The sequence below is a fragment of the Hypomesus transpacificus genome, chromosome 18, assembly GCF_021917145.1.
Source record: "Hypomesus transpacificus isolate Combined female chromosome 18, fHypTra1, whole genome shotgun sequence".
In the NCBI taxonomy this organism is placed as follows: Eukaryota; Metazoa; Chordata; class Actinopteri; order Osmeriformes; family Osmeridae; genus Hypomesus; species Hypomesus transpacificus.
In genome coordinates, this window is record NC_061077.1 from 3074161 (window position 1) to 3092454 (window position 18294).

The following is an 18294-nucleotide window of genomic DNA, read 5'->3' on the forward strand; positions in this document are numbered from 1 at the left end:
AGTTCAATAGCTCAGTGTTTTTGTAGGCTAAGATGTAGGCCTATTTCTAAATTTAACTTGTATTGAAAGACGCACAATACGCTAGTCAGATGATGCGTTGTTATTTTATAACAATAATAACCTAAAAGAGGACATGAAACATTTCGAGTAAACACAAAAGATTCATTCATTTGGTAGAACAGACAGTGTTTAAAATAATCAGATTATTCTGATGTTGCAATTTTCTATTCCAACCCTGCCATCTAGCGGTAAAGAAAACATATATTTCCAAGTGAACGCTATTTCTTACCAACGGTAGATGGCGGTATGTCAACCGTTATGCTACATCAACTAGAAAAGAGAAGAAGGGGACACGAAGCATTTTGGATCAAATCATTGTTTGAAGGCATCTGAAAATACAAAACAGGCTGAAATTATGTAATTTTTTTATGCAACTGGCATTTTTCACAAAAGTGTCCGTATTAATATATTTTTTTTATAAAGTCTGCTTGACGGGATCCAGAGAATGGTAAGTGGGGGAAGCTGTTCTCACTTATATCTGCAGCGGGTCCATCAGTTGCATTGTCCACTCGCAAAACTGCTAGTCTCCCCCCAAAAATATGACTATGTGTAAACGTGTTAGATTCCATACACAGTTTTGTTGACGAATATAGTGCATGCCATCATTTGAAGATAGATCATTAACGCAATCAGACATAAACGTAAACAATGGATCCTAATTGAAATCAGACATAGCCCACATCATACAACATAAACCCTGCAAATGCTCTAATACTTGAAATGACCGTTTGTAAAACACCAAGGGGCTGATCTTCTTGCAGCCTATCAGATGATAGTCATCTGATAGAAACAGGATGAAACTGAGCTGGTGATGGTGTGTTGTGATGTGTCCCTGATGGCTCTCCTCCAGGACAGCGAGGTGTCAGATGCAGACCCTGACAAGCCTGGGCCGGAGTTTTGTATGGACCGGGTCAACGCACCCGTCTACTGTGTCTGCCGCAGGCCTGACATCAACTGCTTTATGATGTGTGTAGTGTTCTGTTCCTGCTACTCCACACACTCAGGCCCTGATCAGTCACATGATCAGTCACATGATCCATCAGACAACACATCAGGCACATGCACAGCACTTGTAGGACTAAATAGTAGTGCAATGACACACACACACTTAATGCCTTCCTGTAGCAGGTTCCCAGTTGTCCTGGTCCTAACTCCCTCTTCCTTTATCCCTGCAGTGGGTGTGACTGCTGTAACGAGTGGTTCCATGGCGACTGCATCAACATCTCAGAGAAGGCTGCCAAGGCCATCCGGGTCTGGTACTGTGAGAAATGTCGAGGTGAGCAGACCCGAGGGACACATGAGGGACATGTCTCCGTTAAGATTTGTGGTCTGAAAAACACATGATCTCATCTGAATGGTCCAGTGTGTTGTGTTTAACATGTATGTGCGTGGGTAACCTGTTTGGCTGACTAGCTAAAGACGGCTCCCTGGAGATCAAGTTCCGTCCTAAGAAGCTGAAGGAGGTGGACCAGGAGAAAATTGAGAAAATGGACAAACAGCAGCGCAGCGGGACTCCTGACATGAAGATGGACCGGCGACGAGGTTCAAAGGTAACACACCCCTTCCTTATCTCTGGGCAGAGGCTTGATAGACTAGAATAACATTACATCTGTTTAGCTGAAATGATAACACAAGCTACCATCACTTTAACTTCTTAGTCAATCTCAATTCCAAATGACATGAAGGGTTTAAAGTGACTCATTCATGTAGGATGACTAATTTAACTATATACTTGAAAAAGAACAGCTTATCTCTGTAAATTCACATATGCATATGACCTACATGTAGCATTCTTAGGTCCTGGCATTGCTGGTTTGTGACAACAAAAGAGACAAAAGACATAGAATGCTGTCCTTGTCCTGACAATTGCAAACAAAATGTAGGATCATGTTTCAGTCATTGTTCTGCTCCAGGCTGAGCGGTTTCTATGTGTCCTCGTCCTCAGGTGAAGCGGTCAGCCCGCATGTGTGGTGAATGCGAGCCGTGCATGAGGACTGTGGACTGTGCCCAGTGTGACTTCTGCAAGGACATGAAGAAGTTCGGAGGACCCAACAAGATCCGCCAGAAGTGCCGGTTCAGGCAGTGTGACGTGCGAGCCAGAGTGAGTGATTCTAACATTGCCTGTCTTGTTCGCTCCTACGCATTCTGGGATCTGTTTTGAATCTTAGAGTCTCAACATTCTCAAATTTACAGACATAGTTTCCTGTCAGGTTTGCTGTAATGCTGTTAGAATATGCTAGGGGGAGCTGTGTGGATAACACTGGGACCCATGAGAGTAAAAACTACTGTATACAGGATGGGTTTGATCAAACACACACAAGAACCATTGTGTGAAATACGTTCATGTACCCAGGGTCCAAGCTTTACCCCCCTCTCCCACCATGGTAATCCTGTGTGGGAAGCCTCCTTGGTGACAGCCATTGACACTTCTCTAATATTCAGTGTCTCTCCTTCCTGTAGAAAATGCTGCGAGTGAAGGATGAGGAGTTTTCCTCAGCGAAAGGCAGAGGTCGTCTGCGCAGGGCGGAGAACCTGTCCGACGAGTACAGTGAGAGTGAGATGGAACTCTACCAGCACTACAAGGCTGCAGGATACGATGACAGCAACATGGTAAGACTGGGGTAGGATTAGTACAACATGGTAAGATTGTTAGGATGTGATACGATTTATGCTACGCACCCCTCATTCTCTGATGTGTCTAGCCATGGGCCAGTGATGATGAGGATGGTGCTTCTGACCCAGCAACGAGGAAGAGGGCTGTGAAGGTCAAACACGTGAAGAGGAGAGAGAAGAGGTCCGAAAAGAAGGTAAACAAACTGTACCACACTGTTGTCTTTCTTTCTGCCTCTTGCCCAGACAGAAATAGACTTGGTTCACACTGGTGTTGATGAACTCAGAATCTGACTGTTGGGTACAAATGGATGTACAGTACCAGTCAAAAGTTTGGGCACATTTTCCCATTGTGTCCAAACTTTTGACTGGTACTGTATATCCAAAAAACTTTTCCTTTTCTAAATCTAGAACCAACCTTGATTGTGGTCATTAATCCATCTCTACTGTCTGTCCTTTTGTCTTCCTCATCAATATCCCTCCCTTCACTCTCAGAAAGAGGATAATAAAGTGCGTCGCCACAAGCAAAAGCAGAAGCACCGGGAGCGTGTGCGCCACAGCGAGCGCAGCATAGAGGTGAAGGAGGGGAGCGGCACCAGGCAGTGTCTGGGGCCTGGCTGTGTGGAGGCGGCACGCGCCAACTCTAAATACTGCTCCGAGGACTGTGGCATGAAGCTGGCTGCCAAGTAAGGATTCTCCCAGATTCCACTATAAGACGGAATCAAAAAGCTGTAATTGATGTAGCCCTTTGTGTTTTGTGCTCGAGTTACTAGTTACTGTTTGCTTGCTTACTTGTATGTCTTCCAACCATTCTTCCTGCTTTCCTACCTGTCTTTCTGTTTGTCTGCCTACCTGTTTGTGTTTGTCTTCCCACCTGCCTGCCCTTCCTCCCCCGCTGTGCAGTCGTATCTATGAGATCCTGCCCCAGCGGATCCAGCAGTGGCAGCAGAGCCCCTGCATCGCCGAGGAGCAGGGCAAGAAGCTGCTGGAACGCATCCGCCGCGACCAGCAGTCGGCCCGCATGCGCCTCACTGACATGGAGAAGCGCTTCCATGAGCTGGAGGGCATAATTGCCAAGGCCAAGCAGCAGGTCGTACAGCAGGACGAGGAGGTCAGAGTTCGGGGGTCACGTCATCATCCTAGGCCGTCATTGATTCAAATCCTCATTGATGAATTCAACCCTGTATTAGTTTCAATTGTGCAAATGAGTCGTGAATGAAACCTTCATATTATGTTCAGGTCTGATCCTAGTGCCTAACCTGCTCCCTGTCTCTGTGTCCTCAGGTGAATGAAGGAGAGGGGGACGACACGGACCTACAGATCTTCTGTGTGTCTTGCAGTCACCCCATCAACCCCAAGGTGGCGCTGAGGCATATGGAGAGGTGCTACGCCAAGGTCAGTAGACTGGGAGGCTGGATTCTTCCAGACTATGGTGTGTTTCATGTTAAGACACCACTGAGTGTTATCATGTTCCTTCTTCCGCAGTACGAGAGTCAGACGTCCTTTGGATCCATGTACCCCACTCGCATCGAAGGGTAAGACTACTACTTAGTCATTTTCAATGTGTTAACATCTTCCACATTGGAATGTTGTCAACACGTCCTAGTTGACCAGTCAGGAATATCAGTCTGTTGAGGGATACCAACATGTCTCCATTTGTTCCCCAGAGCCACCAGACTTTTCTGTGATGTTTACAACCCTCAGAGTAAGACTTACTGCAAGCGGCTACAGGTGCTGTGTCCAGAGCACTCAAGGGATCCAAAGGTGTGTTTCTCAACAAGTGTTTTAGAACACCCTACGCTACTGCCTGATAGCATGATACTTTCTGACATCCAACCTTTCTGTCTGCATGTCTGGGTTATTGTATTTCCGTGTGGCTACCTACCTACATTTCTATCTTCGGAGTATTCATCAGTTAGAACAGCACCAGTGTTCTCAAGTCAGAAGGAGCTGTAGCCAGAGACACAGGAACAGTGAGTCATAACCTGCTCCAGATGTAGCCTAGAAGATAACCGCCACAGTCAAACTAATGGAAGTGTTTACAGTCATCCAGGCAACCCTGGCAGGTATTCAGCCTACCAGACTTTCTATTAAAGAGCCTTCATTGAAATAGATGGATATTAGTCAAGGAGAATCAGCATTAATTATCATCTACAAAATTGACCTTTTTAGTTGGGGAGGGGGAGGGGCTGTCCCAGAATGACTTGCTAAATCATTTCCTGGCCTGTCTCGTCATCAGGTGCCTGTGGACGAGGTGTGCGGGTGCCCCCTGGTGAGGGACGTGTTTGAGCCTACTGGAGAGTACTGCAGGGTGGCTAAACGCAAGTGTAACAAACACTACTGCTGGGAGAAGCTGCGGCGAGCAGAGGTGGACCTGGAGAGAGTCCGAGTGGTACGAGACTGACCCTCTACATCTTCACCCCTGTTAGCTTGACCTACATGGAAACATACATGTTGTTTGGGTTATTTAATAGTGTTAACGTTTCCCCCTCTTTCTTTTTCTTTCCCCTCTGTTTGTTTCTCTACCCTCCCTCCAGTGGTACAAGCTGGACGAGCTGTTTGAGCAGGAGAGGAACGTAAGGACAGCAATGACCAATCGGGCGGGCCTTCTGGCTCTTATGTTGCACCAGACCATTCAGCATGACCCCATCACCACCGACTTGCGTTCCGGCAAGGACCGGTAGATGTCCAGTAGAGACAAGGATGGACAGATATGGACAAAGTAATAATCTGGCTATCAGATGAATGGACAGCAAGACACTAACACAGAAACACAGGTGGACAGAAGGGCAAAAGTCTGAGGTAGTTTATAGAAAGACGGCTAGATGGAAGGATAGAAGATTGCATGAGCTTACTACTATGTCATGGGCATACCTGATGAGGGTTTGATTTCATGGGTCGTCCATTTGGCCTTGTGGGATATAGCATAGGCCGATCCAAGTTTAGATTATTTACACATCATGATGTTGTTACAATTTTACTACAGTCCTTTGAGATTGGGCAGCTTGAAAATATTATATGTGTATTTTTTTTTCTCACTTTAGAGAAGAGGGACTAGTTTTAATGTAGAATATCACTCCCATGAAAGTTTGACAGTATCTTGTTTTCTTGGTATATGTATTTTATGGTACTTCTTGCCCACAAATTACTGTAAATTGTTTGAGTTGTCAAACGCATTACATTTGCCAACATTTTGTAAAACAAATAAATCAACAAAGCAAATTTGAATCAGTTGACCTTATCCATCGACTGTATGATAGAGATATCGATGCGACCTAATTGAGGGTTTGTAGATTAGTCAGGGAACTTCTAAGCAAGTAAGTCATTCAAATCCTTTCAGTTTAATTCAGTAAATTGCGTTTTTATGTATATCGAGGCACCCCTCCCCCAACCACTCTTCTTCCTCCGAACCACCGCCTGCAGGATTACAGTGGACACAACGCGCCATCTTGCAAAAAATAATAGGCCGGAGCGTGCGAGAGGAATTTTGGCTTGAGTAGCGATGCGGGTATGGATTCTTGGTTAAGTACATTTGACAGAAGGATCATTTTAAACTGTCATAATCAGATATTCATAAATGCAGCTCCTCAGTTGACAATCTTCTACAACATAGGCTTTTCTCCTATATGTAGGATAGGTATGTTTTAAAAAAATTTAGGCTGGTCACATTTTCAACCCCCAGTCCCTGCCGGACTTGTAATGTAATTGTTTTGCATGTAGATACCATAGACCAGGGGTGTCGAACTCCGGTCCTCGAGGGCCGCTGTCCTGCATGTTTTAGATGTTTCCCTGCTCCAACACACCTGATTCAATTAAAAGGGTTGTTATAACGACCATTCATTCGAATCAGGTGAGCTGGATCAGGGAAACATCTAAAACATGCAGGACAGCGGCCCTCGAGGACCGGAGCTCGACACCCCCGCCATAGACTATACAGTCTGTGTGATGTAGGCGATTTTATTGAGATGAGCGCTGGAAAGCTAGGACTTATTGGCGAGTCTAACATAAATATACGCTTAACTTAAGTTGCCAAACCCATGCTAACCTTTGGCCTGTGGTATTGTAAATATGACAATGGACTGCCATTGTGAATTTAATTATGTAGCATAATATGTCTGTGAAAGGAATGGCTTATAAAATAACTTTGACAAATGGGCCCAAGAACGGATGACCTATGTTGACATAGGCTACGGGACAGCGCATCGCCGTACAGTAGGCTGGGCGACATAAAGCGTTCTTATAGTGACAACCAAAGATTTACATGCGTAATCTACAAACGTAGCCTGCGACATAACTAGCTAGCCTACGTATTTCTCTGTCATACGATCCAAACTAGTTCGTACCGATCGTTCCAACTTTGCGCATGCGCAGTACATTCAGTGATCGCGAAAAGAACGGAGGTTGGACTGGCAGTAGACGTGCGGGTGTGAGTATAGAACTAATTTGTTTCTAATTCGCAGTTCGAACTCTTGGAATGCGTAAAATGATTGACATGGGCTGAGTGCAACATACTAAAATGACACACTAAAGTAGTAAGTTAAATGTATCGGTAACATGGCAAAAAAGGGCATCGAAGAATAGCATCAAGCACTCAAAGCGAGTTCCAGTCGCGCGGATGAAAACACGTCGCAAGCTTCTTTGGAGCAGCGGAGGGAGCAAGTGAGGAGGTGGTGTAGCTGTAGGGGGAGGGACGACGACGAAATCCCATTTTTTCCCCCACATTTCCTGTTGCTAGTTGCTACCAGGTTAGGTTGCTACAGAGGAACGTCTTTTAATTCACACAAATCTTGTCAAAAATGATTAATTATTCGTCCCATCCCAAAAGTATCAGTCAAATTGAATGGGTTGCTAATTGCTTTGATTTAATTTATTGTTAAATTAAGTGAAGACACCGAGACTAAAACTTCTTACAATTCCAATTAGCTAGTCGTCAGACACACTTTCCGAAGAATGCAAAACTGCCAGCTGCTGTCCCTAATGAAATATTTAGAGCCAGTTTGTGCTCTAAATCTTATGTCAATTTGATTCATCTGTCATTCCTGATCAGCCACAAAGCGGTCCCGTTAGACCATATATGTGGTCGTATTTGCGGTCAAACTACAGTGTCAACAAGGTTGCCCTCTTAATTCTTGCGAGTTTGTAGAATATATCAACCAATCAGTGTTGGATTAGCCAATGCTTTGGTCATGGTTGCTCCTTCTCAATTGTAAATGTAATTAGCTGTTTTGTAACTCAGGGATTTTTTTTACTAATGGTGTTTGGGTAATTCCATGAGGGGATAGTTAATGGTTAGTGAAAAAAAACAATTTATGTTGAAATGTAGAAAACTATTCTAAATCCATTACATTGGATTTAGTGAATGCATAACTATAGATTTCTATTAAGATAATGTTAATGCATCAACAGTTTGTACTTAATGCGAGACTCAGAGAAACTTAATGAAGGGGTTCTGACCAACCTCGTCAAGTCCAGGTGTCTACAACCCCAAAGCAAAGTTAAACTAATACAACATCTACCTGGGGAGGCCCGTGGCCTACGAGATTTGGTTCACAGCCTACTCATGGAGGACATCATAAGTTCCTGGCTGTAGACCACGTATGCTCTTGTCATGCCCTCAGCAGACACCCAAGTCACGGTACCTGTGTCACCAACAGAGAAGCCTTGGTCTCCTACATGTCGACCCACACGTCATTGGAACAACACGACAGCGTAGCCTCTGTTTGAGGGCAACGTTTGGCCGGTCAAAATCTAGAGCGGCAACCTCATTCCCTTTCTCTCCACCGGGACGAGCGGAGTTTTATCATTGGACAGTCCATGCTGTAGTCTGTTTAAACATGGCGTCAACCATGGCGTGACTAATACGCTGCAGTGCAGTTTTTCTTTTGCCGCTCAGTCGCCCGTTGCTCGGTTGCACGCTGTAAAACAGTCACCATGACAACCCCTCTTTCACTTCCCTTCCCCGGGCTAAGTATATTCAGAGTTTGCTCCTCCAATGTGTAGCCTTGGAAATTCAGTGGCGGGAGGGAGGGGGGTGGTGAAGGCAAGGCCCAAATTCCATTATTAAGAACCTAGTTCATGTCATGTTCGGTCACAAGTACTTATTTGTAGGCTAGCTTGCGTAGTTTGGGAGAAAAAAACCCAAGAATATCCGTATTTTAGACATTATTACTAATCATGACATCATTGTTTTGTGTGTCTAGAATGGTTTGCTGCTTGTCAGCATGCCCAATCACCATTGGAGAAAGACACCGACTCTGCCGTCTGCTGTGGAGATGGTGAAGCAAGATTGGAGAGGACATTTTTATTTCAGTTGGTACTAGAAAAAAGGTGTATTAGTCTAGTGGTTAAAGAAGGATGGCATGGAAAAGAAGACTCTTATTAACAGTGATCTGCTGCCTGTCAGGCAGCCAGTCAGGCTACCAGTATACTACTGTAAAGTAGACAAGCCCACAGTAACCTCTTATTGGAAGAAAACTTTGATGGACAAGGAGCGATTGAACCAGCTGACTTCCATGGACACATCTGGCAACGATTTGGCAAATGAGGCTGCAGACCTCGGAGGGGTCACAGACAATGGGACTGCAAATCTGGAAGAGGACACTGCCAGTCAGGTTTCAGAGATGGGTGGAAGCCAAGCCAATGAGAGTGAGGTGTCAGGAGGGATCCGAGCCAATCAGACTGTAGATTTAGGAGGGATCCATGCCAGTGAAAGTGTGGAGTCTGGCGTTGAGCCAGATGAAACAGCTGGCCGGTTGAAGAGTGAAATGTTAGGTGTTGGAGCGGAGGGCCGCATCGAGGCTCGGTCCAGTGAAGACTGGGACCGGAGGGAGGTCGAGTCTGAGGCTCCAGTCGTGGTTGAAGGTGTCGAGGTTGAGCTAGACGACAGTCTCCCTGGCTGGCTGGAGCCCCTCGAGGAAGAAGATGTAGAGGATGATGATGAAGATGATGTGGCACCAATGGTCTCCCATTTTCCCTCTCTCCAGCTGGGGCTGCTGTCCCCTCACAGGCTCAGCCCCACAGCAACACACCCAGCTCTCCCCCAGCTGCCCCAGTCCCTCCTGTGTCCCATCAGCCCCAGCCCAACCACTGAGAAACAGAGCCAAAACCAACGTTCTACACCATCAGACAGGGACTCAGCAAACCCCAGGAAGCCCCACTACGTCAGGCTTCTCACCAGGCAGGCTTCAGGAAGAGTCGGCTCCTCCCTCAATGGGCACGACCACGTGAAGAAACTGCAGGGCAGGTGAGAAGCTAGAAACCAGGAGGACCAAGAAGGAAAACTAGGAAGAAGGAAATATCTTCAGGCTTTTTAATTCATTATTGATTTTTTTGCTCGCTTATCCCCTTGTTCCATCCACACCTTCTCTACAGAAGCTGTGCCAAGTGTGGAGACTCACTCCCAGACTTGAAGACGGGTGACGAGGAGGAGCTGTGTCCCTCGTGCAAATGTAGGGAATTCAAACACCTTATCTTCATTTATGCACCATCGTTTATCATCCTCAGGGTCTTTTCATGCCAATAGAAGACTGCAGACCAGTGCAGCAGAGTTTGCCATTTGAAAGGCCTACTTTGCAAATAATGCAAAACTTTGTTTTGTTCTTTATTCAGCAGAGAAAAAGTCTCCTCCAAGTATCGTATTCAGGAAGGTAAGACCAGCCCAACTTCAGCGTTTCTGTGTGTGCATCAATGTTGTCTGAATGTGCATCCATCTGTGTTTGTATGACTCTCTGTCATTAGTTGTGGGAGCGCCAGGACACTTTTGCTGGCCGTACTTTGACCTGGTTAGGCATGAAGACGTGTTTTCTGTTGAGGCCCAGTGTCATGGCTGCAATACTGTAGAGCAGTTATCCCTCCAAATCTACCGAACCATTTGATTGGTTGCTTTGTCGGTGCAATTATGTTGTTGTTTTTGTAGCATTTAAAAAATGAGTCAGAATGATTGTGTAGACGAATTTGCCAGCTCTAGCTTAAATTGCATTAGAATCAATAAGAGTATTTTCTGAGACCTGTACCATGCTGGGTTCAACCAGTCTTTTCTAGCTTGTCTTCTGCCTCTTGTGTTTTGTGGTTGCCACAGGAGTGGAAACAGTCTTCTAGAGGTAAACCATTGAAACACACAGAGGTACAGTAGCATCCATTAAAACTGTTATCTATGTGTATGTAATATTTTTGCTCTGGTCTGTGTTGATTGGCTGATTTGGTTGGTTGTTTTGCAGATTCATTTAAATGGTTATTTGTCTAAAGGGTTGCGGTGTGGCATAAATAGTATCGTAGAAGTACAGTGCAGAGGGATTTGTTCTTTGACTACAACGTATAGTGACAGATTTGTTTGTCACAAGGGAAGATAAGCCCTTTTAAAATGTTGTGTGTCTCTTTACTGGGTCCGAGTAAGCGTTGTAATGCTCGTGATTGGTGTAACAGATGACTGTCATTTGTGGTCTGACTGCTGACTGACTGTTGTGTTGGTGGACTGACTGCTGATTGAGTGCTGTTAGTTGGCTGTCTGTTGTGATTGTTTGATGACTGTTGGCTGACTGTTGTGATGGTGACAGTTATGTACTGGTGTCTCCCCAGGTGGGGGCTGACCGGTGGGTGCTGGGGAGGTTCAAGGAGGAGGAGGAGGACGAGGAGGAGCACAGCAGGACTTTGAAGGTCTCAACACCCCTCTACAACCCTGTTACAACCACAGACAAGGATGCATGTGCAGAAGTGTATTCCGTCCACTCTCCCTGGTCCTCCAACCCCATGTCTGTGTCGTCGAGCCCAGTGGAGATGACTGATTCAGTCACAGAGAGTATATATGTGAATGACACGCATGCACACCGATGGGATGTGTGAATGGAAAAGTAATGACACCATAACGCTGATTTTTTCCCTCCAGAGAAATGCCAAGATGGTGACAAAGGAAGAGGCAAAGCAGGAGCAACGGAAAGCACAGAAGGTGAGGATGACTGTCTGCTGGATGTGGTTTCCTGTTTATGCTTCCAGGGAATGACAAGACAGGTGGAGGACTGTTTCATGGTAACATGGTTGTGCCAAGCAAGCTCACTCAAATACTGACTGTGACATACAAGGTGATATATCTTTACATATTATTCCTGTCTTGCCTTATTATTGTCCAGCTCTGCAAGTCCCCCTCACAGAGTGAGACTGGTGACACCTTCCAGAGAAAACCCTTCAGAGTCCCTCAGGTGAGAGACTGACTCCTCACTTTGTGCTCCTGAATGAGCAATTGTTGCTTTGACATTGTTGCTCTAACAGCCCATTTAGATCTGGTACCAGCCAATCATATTGAGCAGTCATCTCAACAAGAAGCTGCAAGCTAAAATCCTGTGCGTGTTCTGACCTTGCTTTAATCACCAGGCTCATGCCAAAGGGAAGACATCATCTCCTGCTTTCAAGATTGTACGTATTACGAACTGTTGGCAACGCTACTTAACCATGGTTGAGGCTGTGTCTTACTTTTGCGATTTGAGTCAAATATCCCCCTGCTACAAGAATGTTTTACCCTTCACTTACCTGCCTCTTCCTCTTCTCTCCCCTCCCCCAACCCCTCTCCAACCCCTCAAATCATAGTTTTATCGTAAGTTTCGTAGCGTGGCCTGTACGAAGTGTGCCGCTTGTCTGCGTAAGGACTGTGGCAAGTGTAAATACTGCATGGACAAGCCCAAGTACGGGGGGAAGGGCAGGCTGAAGCAGAAGTGCATCATGCGCAGATGCAGAGCTATGGTAAGCAGCCAACTGGCAACCACAGAACGCTCACTTTAACCTTGAATGTGTTTGTGTCTGCATTTGTGTGATGGTTTTGTGTTTCCTTCTGTGTGTGGTGCGTCTGTGTGTGATGGGTGGGGTGTGTGTTTCTTCATATAAACGTGTGTGTGGTCAGCAACCAGCCAAGGCCAGCCAGGACCTGCTTGGGCCTTATGTCGCTAGACCCAGCCTGAGAAAAGTGCCCCGGAAACGCAAGAGATCCAGCTCAGAAGACACGACGGAGGAGGATGAGGAGGGAGAGAACAGCATCTGCAGTGGAGACAGGGAGTGGACCCCTCATGTGAAGACGCAGAACAAGGAACATACTGCCACTCCGGTGAAACATGTGAGCTTTTCTAAATGACTTTAATGGCGTCAACCTTGCCTTTTTTAGGGCAGGAGGTTGTGTGTTGGTTATGGATTGGATAATAATAATAATAAGACTTTATTTATATAGCACATTTCATACAAGAAATGCAGCTCAAGGTACTTTACATAGAATCACAAAAACAATAATACAAGTGATAAAAGTAATAATGAAAATGGCAAACAATAATATAACTAAGAACATTAGTAAAACCCTTCTGAGATCAAATTAGTTAAATGCTTTGGTAAAAAGGTAGGTTTTAAGCTGTCTTTTAAAAATGTCTAGCGTGTTTGCTTCCCTAATATTTATGGGTAATTTGTTCCATAGTTTTGGGGCGTAATTGACAAAGGCCGCATCACCAATCTTCTTATGACTGCTTCTGGTGACTTCTAATAGGCCTGCATTTGATGATTGCAGTGTTCTAGCTGGTGTGTAGTTTATAAGAGAGTTAGCAATGTAGCTAGGTCCTTGTCCGTGTAGAGCTTTGTATGTGAGGAAAAGGACCTTAAAGTCAATTCTGAAGGTAACAGGGAGCCAGTGTAAAGTAGCTAGGACAGGACTAATGTGTTTTCTCCTTTTAGTTTTGGTTAATAATCTAGCTGCAGAATTTTGAATGAGCTGTAGTCTTTCAGTGGTTTTCTTGGGGAAAACCTGTGAAAAGTGCGTTACAGTAGTCCAGCCGGCTGGATATAAAAGCATGAATTAACTTCTCTGCATCAATTTGTTTTATGAATGGTCGTACCTTTACTATATTCCTCAGGTGAAAGAAAGCTGTTTTGGTCACTTTATTAATGTGAGAGTTTAAATTCAAATCTGAGTCTAGGATTACACTGAGACTTGTCACCTATGGTTTAAGCCAAGGGGTTAAACCTCCTAGATTCTTAGTAAGCATCTCTCTTTTGGATTTGGGCCACATAGTAGGACTTCAGTTTAGTCTTCTTTTAATTTAAGAAAGTTATCATTCATCCATTTGTTTATTGCCGACAGGCAGTCGGTAATGGAATTGATGGCAGTTGCATCAATGGATATATATAGTTGTGTGTCATCCGCATAGCTATGGAAATCTGTTATGTTCTCTTGATTATGTCGCCGAATGGTAACATATGAAGAGAAAAAAGTAATGGACCTAAGCAGCTTCCTTGAGCAACCCCAAAGCCGTGTTCATGTATCTTAGACCTATGGTCTCCTAAACAAACACAAAACTTCCTTCCTGTGATATATGATTTCATCCAGTTCAATACACTATCCGTGAACCCAATAAGCTTTTCCAGTCTATTGATTAGGATGTTGTGACCAATGGTATCAAATGCTGCACTGAGATCTAACAAGACTTTATTTGCACAGAGTTTAGTCTGAGGTCGCTAATTATTTTGGTGAGAGCAGTTTCAGTACTGTGATATTTCCTGAAACCTGACTGCGAAACTTCCAGGATGTTATTTTCTTCAAGAAAATTGTTTAATTGGACTAAAACTATCTTTTCCAGTACTTTACTAATAAATGGAAGGTTTGATATTGGTCTGTAATTTGCAAGTAGACTGTTATCCAATTTGGGTTTCTTTAATAGGGGCTTTACAACAGCTGTTTTGAAGGCATCGGGGAAGACGCCAGTTCAAAGGGATGTGTTTATAATCTCTAGCACCGGACCTGAGACACTATAGATCAATGACTAAATGTAATGTAAATGTAATGTTTTCTCATGCCACAGGATGACTACCTGCAGACTGTGGAGTAGGTACCTAAAGCTGTGGTGTGCTCTCCCCTCTAGCTGGCCTCCTACGTGGTGGTGAACCCTCTGACGGGTGAAGTGTTCCGAGCTGTGGCCCCACCCACTCAGGAGCAAGGTTCACACAAGTACAACCAGGTCAATGGCCATCCTTTCCCCCCCAACGTACTCGGCGCACCCAATCTGCCCTCCCACTTCACAGTGAGTCTTTATCCTGGATGAGGGGAGAGGGAGGGAGGAGTGGGGTAAAGAGGGAGGGGAGGGCTGAGGGGAGGGGAGGGGAGAATGGAGGTGTGAAAATCAGATTGAGTATGGAGAATGGGGTGTTATCAGTGACCTAATTGACCCCTGTATCCCCCCTCAGAACACACCTGATGGTGTTTGTTTGTTTGATTTAGCAGATGCTTCTATCCAGCTCCATACTATTTGAGTCTGGGAAGCTCCTTTCTCAGAATAATATGTGTGTAGTAAGACTCATGTTTGTGTTTCAGACTCCATCAGGTGTCAGCCCTGGCCTGCCTAGCTACCTGGATGGTGTTCCCCTAACCTTAGTCCAACCCAAAGAGGAGAGCACTGACTACCAGTGCTGGCCTCCACCCACACTCAACCAGCCCAGCAAGGAGAATGGCCAGCCTTTGAATTATGAGAACACATTGAACCAGCCTAGTCACCTGTTCCAGCTGAAAGAGGAGTTGGCTCCAGTGGAGTGTGGTGAGGCTGACAGGGTGGTGGACATAGAGGTGGAGCTTGATTTTGGTTCACCAATCAGATCATCTGACACACTTGGCATGAGCGAAGAGGTCAGCACTGAGGTGGAACGTGAGGTCACGCTAGAGGAGGATCGAGAAGGCAGTACTGAATTGGTGAGCTCACATCCTCTCTCTCCTTCTCTCTTACTCTCTCTCGGTTCATAACAGCCATCAGAAACCCCACAAGGAGGTTCAGTATACCACTCAACCCCTTCTCTCCCCCTCTCTGCCCCCCCTACCTCCCCCTCCTCTCAGGAGCCATACTGTCTGGCAGAGACGACCGAGGTCATAAACAGGCTGGACGGCAAAGAGAGGGCGCTGTTGCGTTTCCTGCGCGTGCTGCGCCGCACCGTGCTGCCCGCCCACTGGGTGTGTGTGATGGCGGCGGGGCCCAGGCTGCAGCTGCTGCAGTGTTCCAAGCTGTCCACCATGGGAGACACCGTGCTGAACATCCAGCCTGGCTTCTCCTACCAGCTCACCGTGCAGCGCCACCACCTGCTGCCCACGCACACCCTCTACGACTCGCACCCGCTCTGCTTCGCCAACACCAGCCAGGTGAGGCGGTGGGACCAACGAGTCCGCGAATGAACCAAGGAATGTGTCGTGGACACATTTCAGAGTGAGTGTGTGTGGGGGTGTGTGTGGGGGTCACTGAGTGTGTGTGTGTGTGTGTGTGACTGTAGGGTTCCTAGTCTAATCCAGTTGTTTCCCTGACAGGTGGTGAGCCTACTGCTGGAGCTGGAGGGCATGGCCGTGTGCCGAGGGTTTGAGCATGGCCTGCCCCGGAGCTTCTCAGAGCCCGTCCTATTGGTCAGGGCTGCCACCTGCCTCCTGCTGGTGCCCCAATCACAGGAGCGCTGTGAGCACTGCCAGGAAGTACTGCCTCTCTGACCAAGGAAGGGACTAAGTGACAGGATGGCAGAGGAGGAGGGTGACAGGGACAGGAGACACTGTCACAGTCAGAGGAGGCTGAATGATGGAGGAAGGGGGGGGGGTGAGGGATCAATGGTGAGAAGAGGGGAGGGAAGCGAAGGAAAATATAGACTTGGGCGGATGAGAGAAAGAAGAGGATTGATGAAAAGGTGGTGTCGGAGAATCCAGCATGACATCCAACAGAATAGTTGTTATGAAAGTGTTGTCCATATGTAACAGTGTTTTCCACTGTCAGAAACTGTGGCTCCACGTAAGCTGTATAACAAGCAGTTGTAACCCTGTTAAGGAATATCCCTTAAGTTCCTTCCAGTCACAGGATTCCTTTCTCTCTCATCTGTGCTGCACTGATACTCACAATGGGTGCTGCTACAGCTTGTGGACCCTTCCGCCAGGTAATAGTCATCACTGATGACTATATGCAGGAGACAAACGTGCACCCTACTGTAGATGTCCTTTCGTCCCAGTGATGTCATCATTAAAGGCCGGGAATCTTATTTAAGGCTTGGATGACACCAGCATTTCTGTCTAAGTAAGGGGTGGCTGGTTAAATCTGAGCTTCAACATGAATGCAGTGAAATCTGCGTTACAAACTTGACTACCTCTTTTGAGTTTCTGGACCTTCAACTACTTTCAAACTTTACAAAGGCTCATTTAGTCGTTTCCAACGTACTCCAACCTCAGTCGTCTGGGCGGAGTGACACCCACAGCTTGTGTCTGGGATACAAGTACTGTAGTTGACAGGCTAGCCCACAGTGTAGCCTAATTCCACATCTCTATTCCGTGAATGTGTTGAGGGAGCCGCGCGCAACCTTGGATTGCATTCTTATATCTTTTTTTTACTTGGAGGAACGACACCCAAACAGGTGCGCTTTTGCCGCACCTTTTTTTTTTTTTTTTTCAGCGCGAGGTGTGTCTCGTTCGACAGACCTGGGCTGTCCACTTTAGACTGTAAATGTCTTCATTGAGATGCTTTTTTACCAAGACAGCTGCCTTTGGGATGAAACTGTAGTCTTACTCTCTAGCCAGATGTAAAGCTAAAAGAAAACAAGTTTTTAGAAATGTGAGGATTTCTATTGATGTAATCCTACTGTCTTTAGTATGTGTGGTTGCTGTACTAAAGCCTGTACTAGACGATGCATACGTGGTCTACTCAATATGGGTCAGTAGAACACTTGTTTTACTGAAGTCTCGAATGGTGGATGTTCGACAACGGTCCGCTCAGACTCTCTTTTACATGAAACACCATTTAATGCCTTTCATGAGAAGCCTTTAATAGTATGCACCCCCATGTTAATGTCTCTGCTATGTTAAACAGCGTCTTCTGATTGTCTGCATCTAAGCATGGTGCTAAGAGTCCTGAGGTGGCCACAAGTGGCCTTGGGATGGTATATAGTCAACCTTGGTGTATAGTTTCCTTTAATCTGTACTTTTTTATGGCAGTTGTGAACATACAACAACAAATAACCTCATCTGGTCATTCTGCTTACTGCTGTCACTGCTTAGCCAAAGTTTTCTTTACCTTGATGTATGTGTTCAGTGTTTTTTTTTATTTTTTAAATCAAAATCTCTGTAAATGTCCCAAGTTTGTAATACAGAAAACAGGTGTTTTTAAATCATGTCTTTGTCTCTTATACTGCAGACCGACCCCGAACACCGTGGTTGAGAACGCTGCTGTTGTCTTACCATTCAATTGACATGACTGAGTGAGAAACATCTAGAAAGAGGAGCTTTGGTTTTCATTTATCTGATTCAGTGAGATCAGAGATTTCCCGAAGGCAGCAAGGCTTATTGCATGTAGTTGAGTACTGAAACAGCCGTGTAGTTTCCACCCGTCTCTTAAACTACAATTCCCATCTCCTCCAAAAGAGGGCACTACTAGTACTATAGTACTATAATGTAAAAAGAATCCCATTCCAATAGTCAGGATCAGAGTAAACCCTTTGTATTTACATGCAATGATGCTTAACCCTGTGTTCCCACTCTCTTAGAGTGTAATATCTGCAGTTCAGACCTGAGTTTTTCTAACAGGTCCACACATCTTCCCTTTGGCCTTGAAGAGATGCTGAACTGTACAGTTCAATGATCTTCATTGAAGTACTGTA

The 18294-nt window shown here is 45.6% G+C and overlaps 2 protein-coding genes across 3 annotated transcripts; both read left to right on the forward strand.

Annotated features, from left to right (window-relative positions):
• The first annotated feature begins 326 nt into the window (after nt 1-326).
• Nucleotides 327-5422, forward strand: cxxc1a (CXXC finger protein 1a). Its single transcript, XM_047040047.1, has 14 exons — nt 327-508; nt 911-1026; nt 1236-1336; nt 1474-1610; nt 2006-2161; nt 2521-2670; nt 2763-2867; nt 3166-3356; nt 3574-3781; nt 3955-4065; nt 4156-4205; nt 4338-4434; nt 4910-5062; nt 5208-5422. Exons 1-14 carry the CDS (start codon nt 506-508, stop codon nt 5352-5354), a joined length of 1725 nt encoding a protein of 574 aa, XP_046896003.1. The 5' UTR covers nt 327-505; the 3' UTR covers nt 5355-5422.
• A 1618-nt stretch (nt 5423-7040) lies between these two features.
• mbd1a (methyl-CpG binding domain protein 1a) lies at nt 7041-17093 on the forward strand. Of its 2 annotated transcripts, XM_047040441.1 has the most exons (15): nt 7041-7096; nt 8871-9913; nt 10042-10118; nt 10279-10316; nt 10748-10792; nt 11245-11322; nt 11552-11611; nt 11793-11861; nt 12034-12075; nt 12247-12399; nt 12557-12766; nt 14553-14711; nt 15002-15373; nt 15515-15814; nt 15977-17093. In XM_047040441.1, exons 2-15 carry the CDS (start codon nt 9030-9032, stop codon nt 16148-16150), a joined length of 2661 nt encoding a protein of 886 aa, XP_046896397.1. In that variant the 5' UTR covers nt 7041-7096; nt 8871-9029; the 3' UTR covers nt 16151-17093. The 2 variants fall into 2 exon arrangements, with proteins under 2 accessions (XP_046896397.1, XP_046896398.1); XM_047040442.1 differs by lacking the exon at nt 10748-10792.
• Nucleotides 17094-18294: the final 1201 nt, after the last annotated feature.

What these genes read in the sequence shown, in the direction of transcription:
- cxxc1a (XM_047040047.1), top strand. An exon ending in GTACTGTGAGAAATGTCGAG is followed by an intron (nt 1,337 to 1,473) that starts GTGAGCAGACCC and finishes TTGGCTGACTAG; the next exon opens with CTAAAGACGGCTCCCTGGAG. An exon ending in AGTGTGACGTGCGAGCCAGA is followed by an intron (nt 2,162 to 2,520) that starts GTGAGTGATTCT and finishes TCCTTCCTGTAG; the next exon opens with AAAATGCTGCGAGTGAAGGA.
- mbd1a (XM_047040441.1), top strand. Translation starts at nt 9,030, where the DNA reads ATGGAAAAGAAGACTCTTATTAACAGTGATCTGCTGCCTGTCAGGCAG. An exon ending in ATCTGCCCTCCCACTTCACA is followed by an intron (nt 14,712 to 15,001) that starts GTGAGTCTTTAT and finishes TTTGTGTTTCAG; the next exon opens with ACTCCATCAGGTGTCAGCCC. An exon ending in GCTTCGCCAACACCAGCCAG is followed by an intron (nt 15,815 to 15,976) that starts GTGAGGCGGTGG and finishes TTTCCCTGACAG; the next exon opens with GTGGTGAGCCTACTGCTGGA.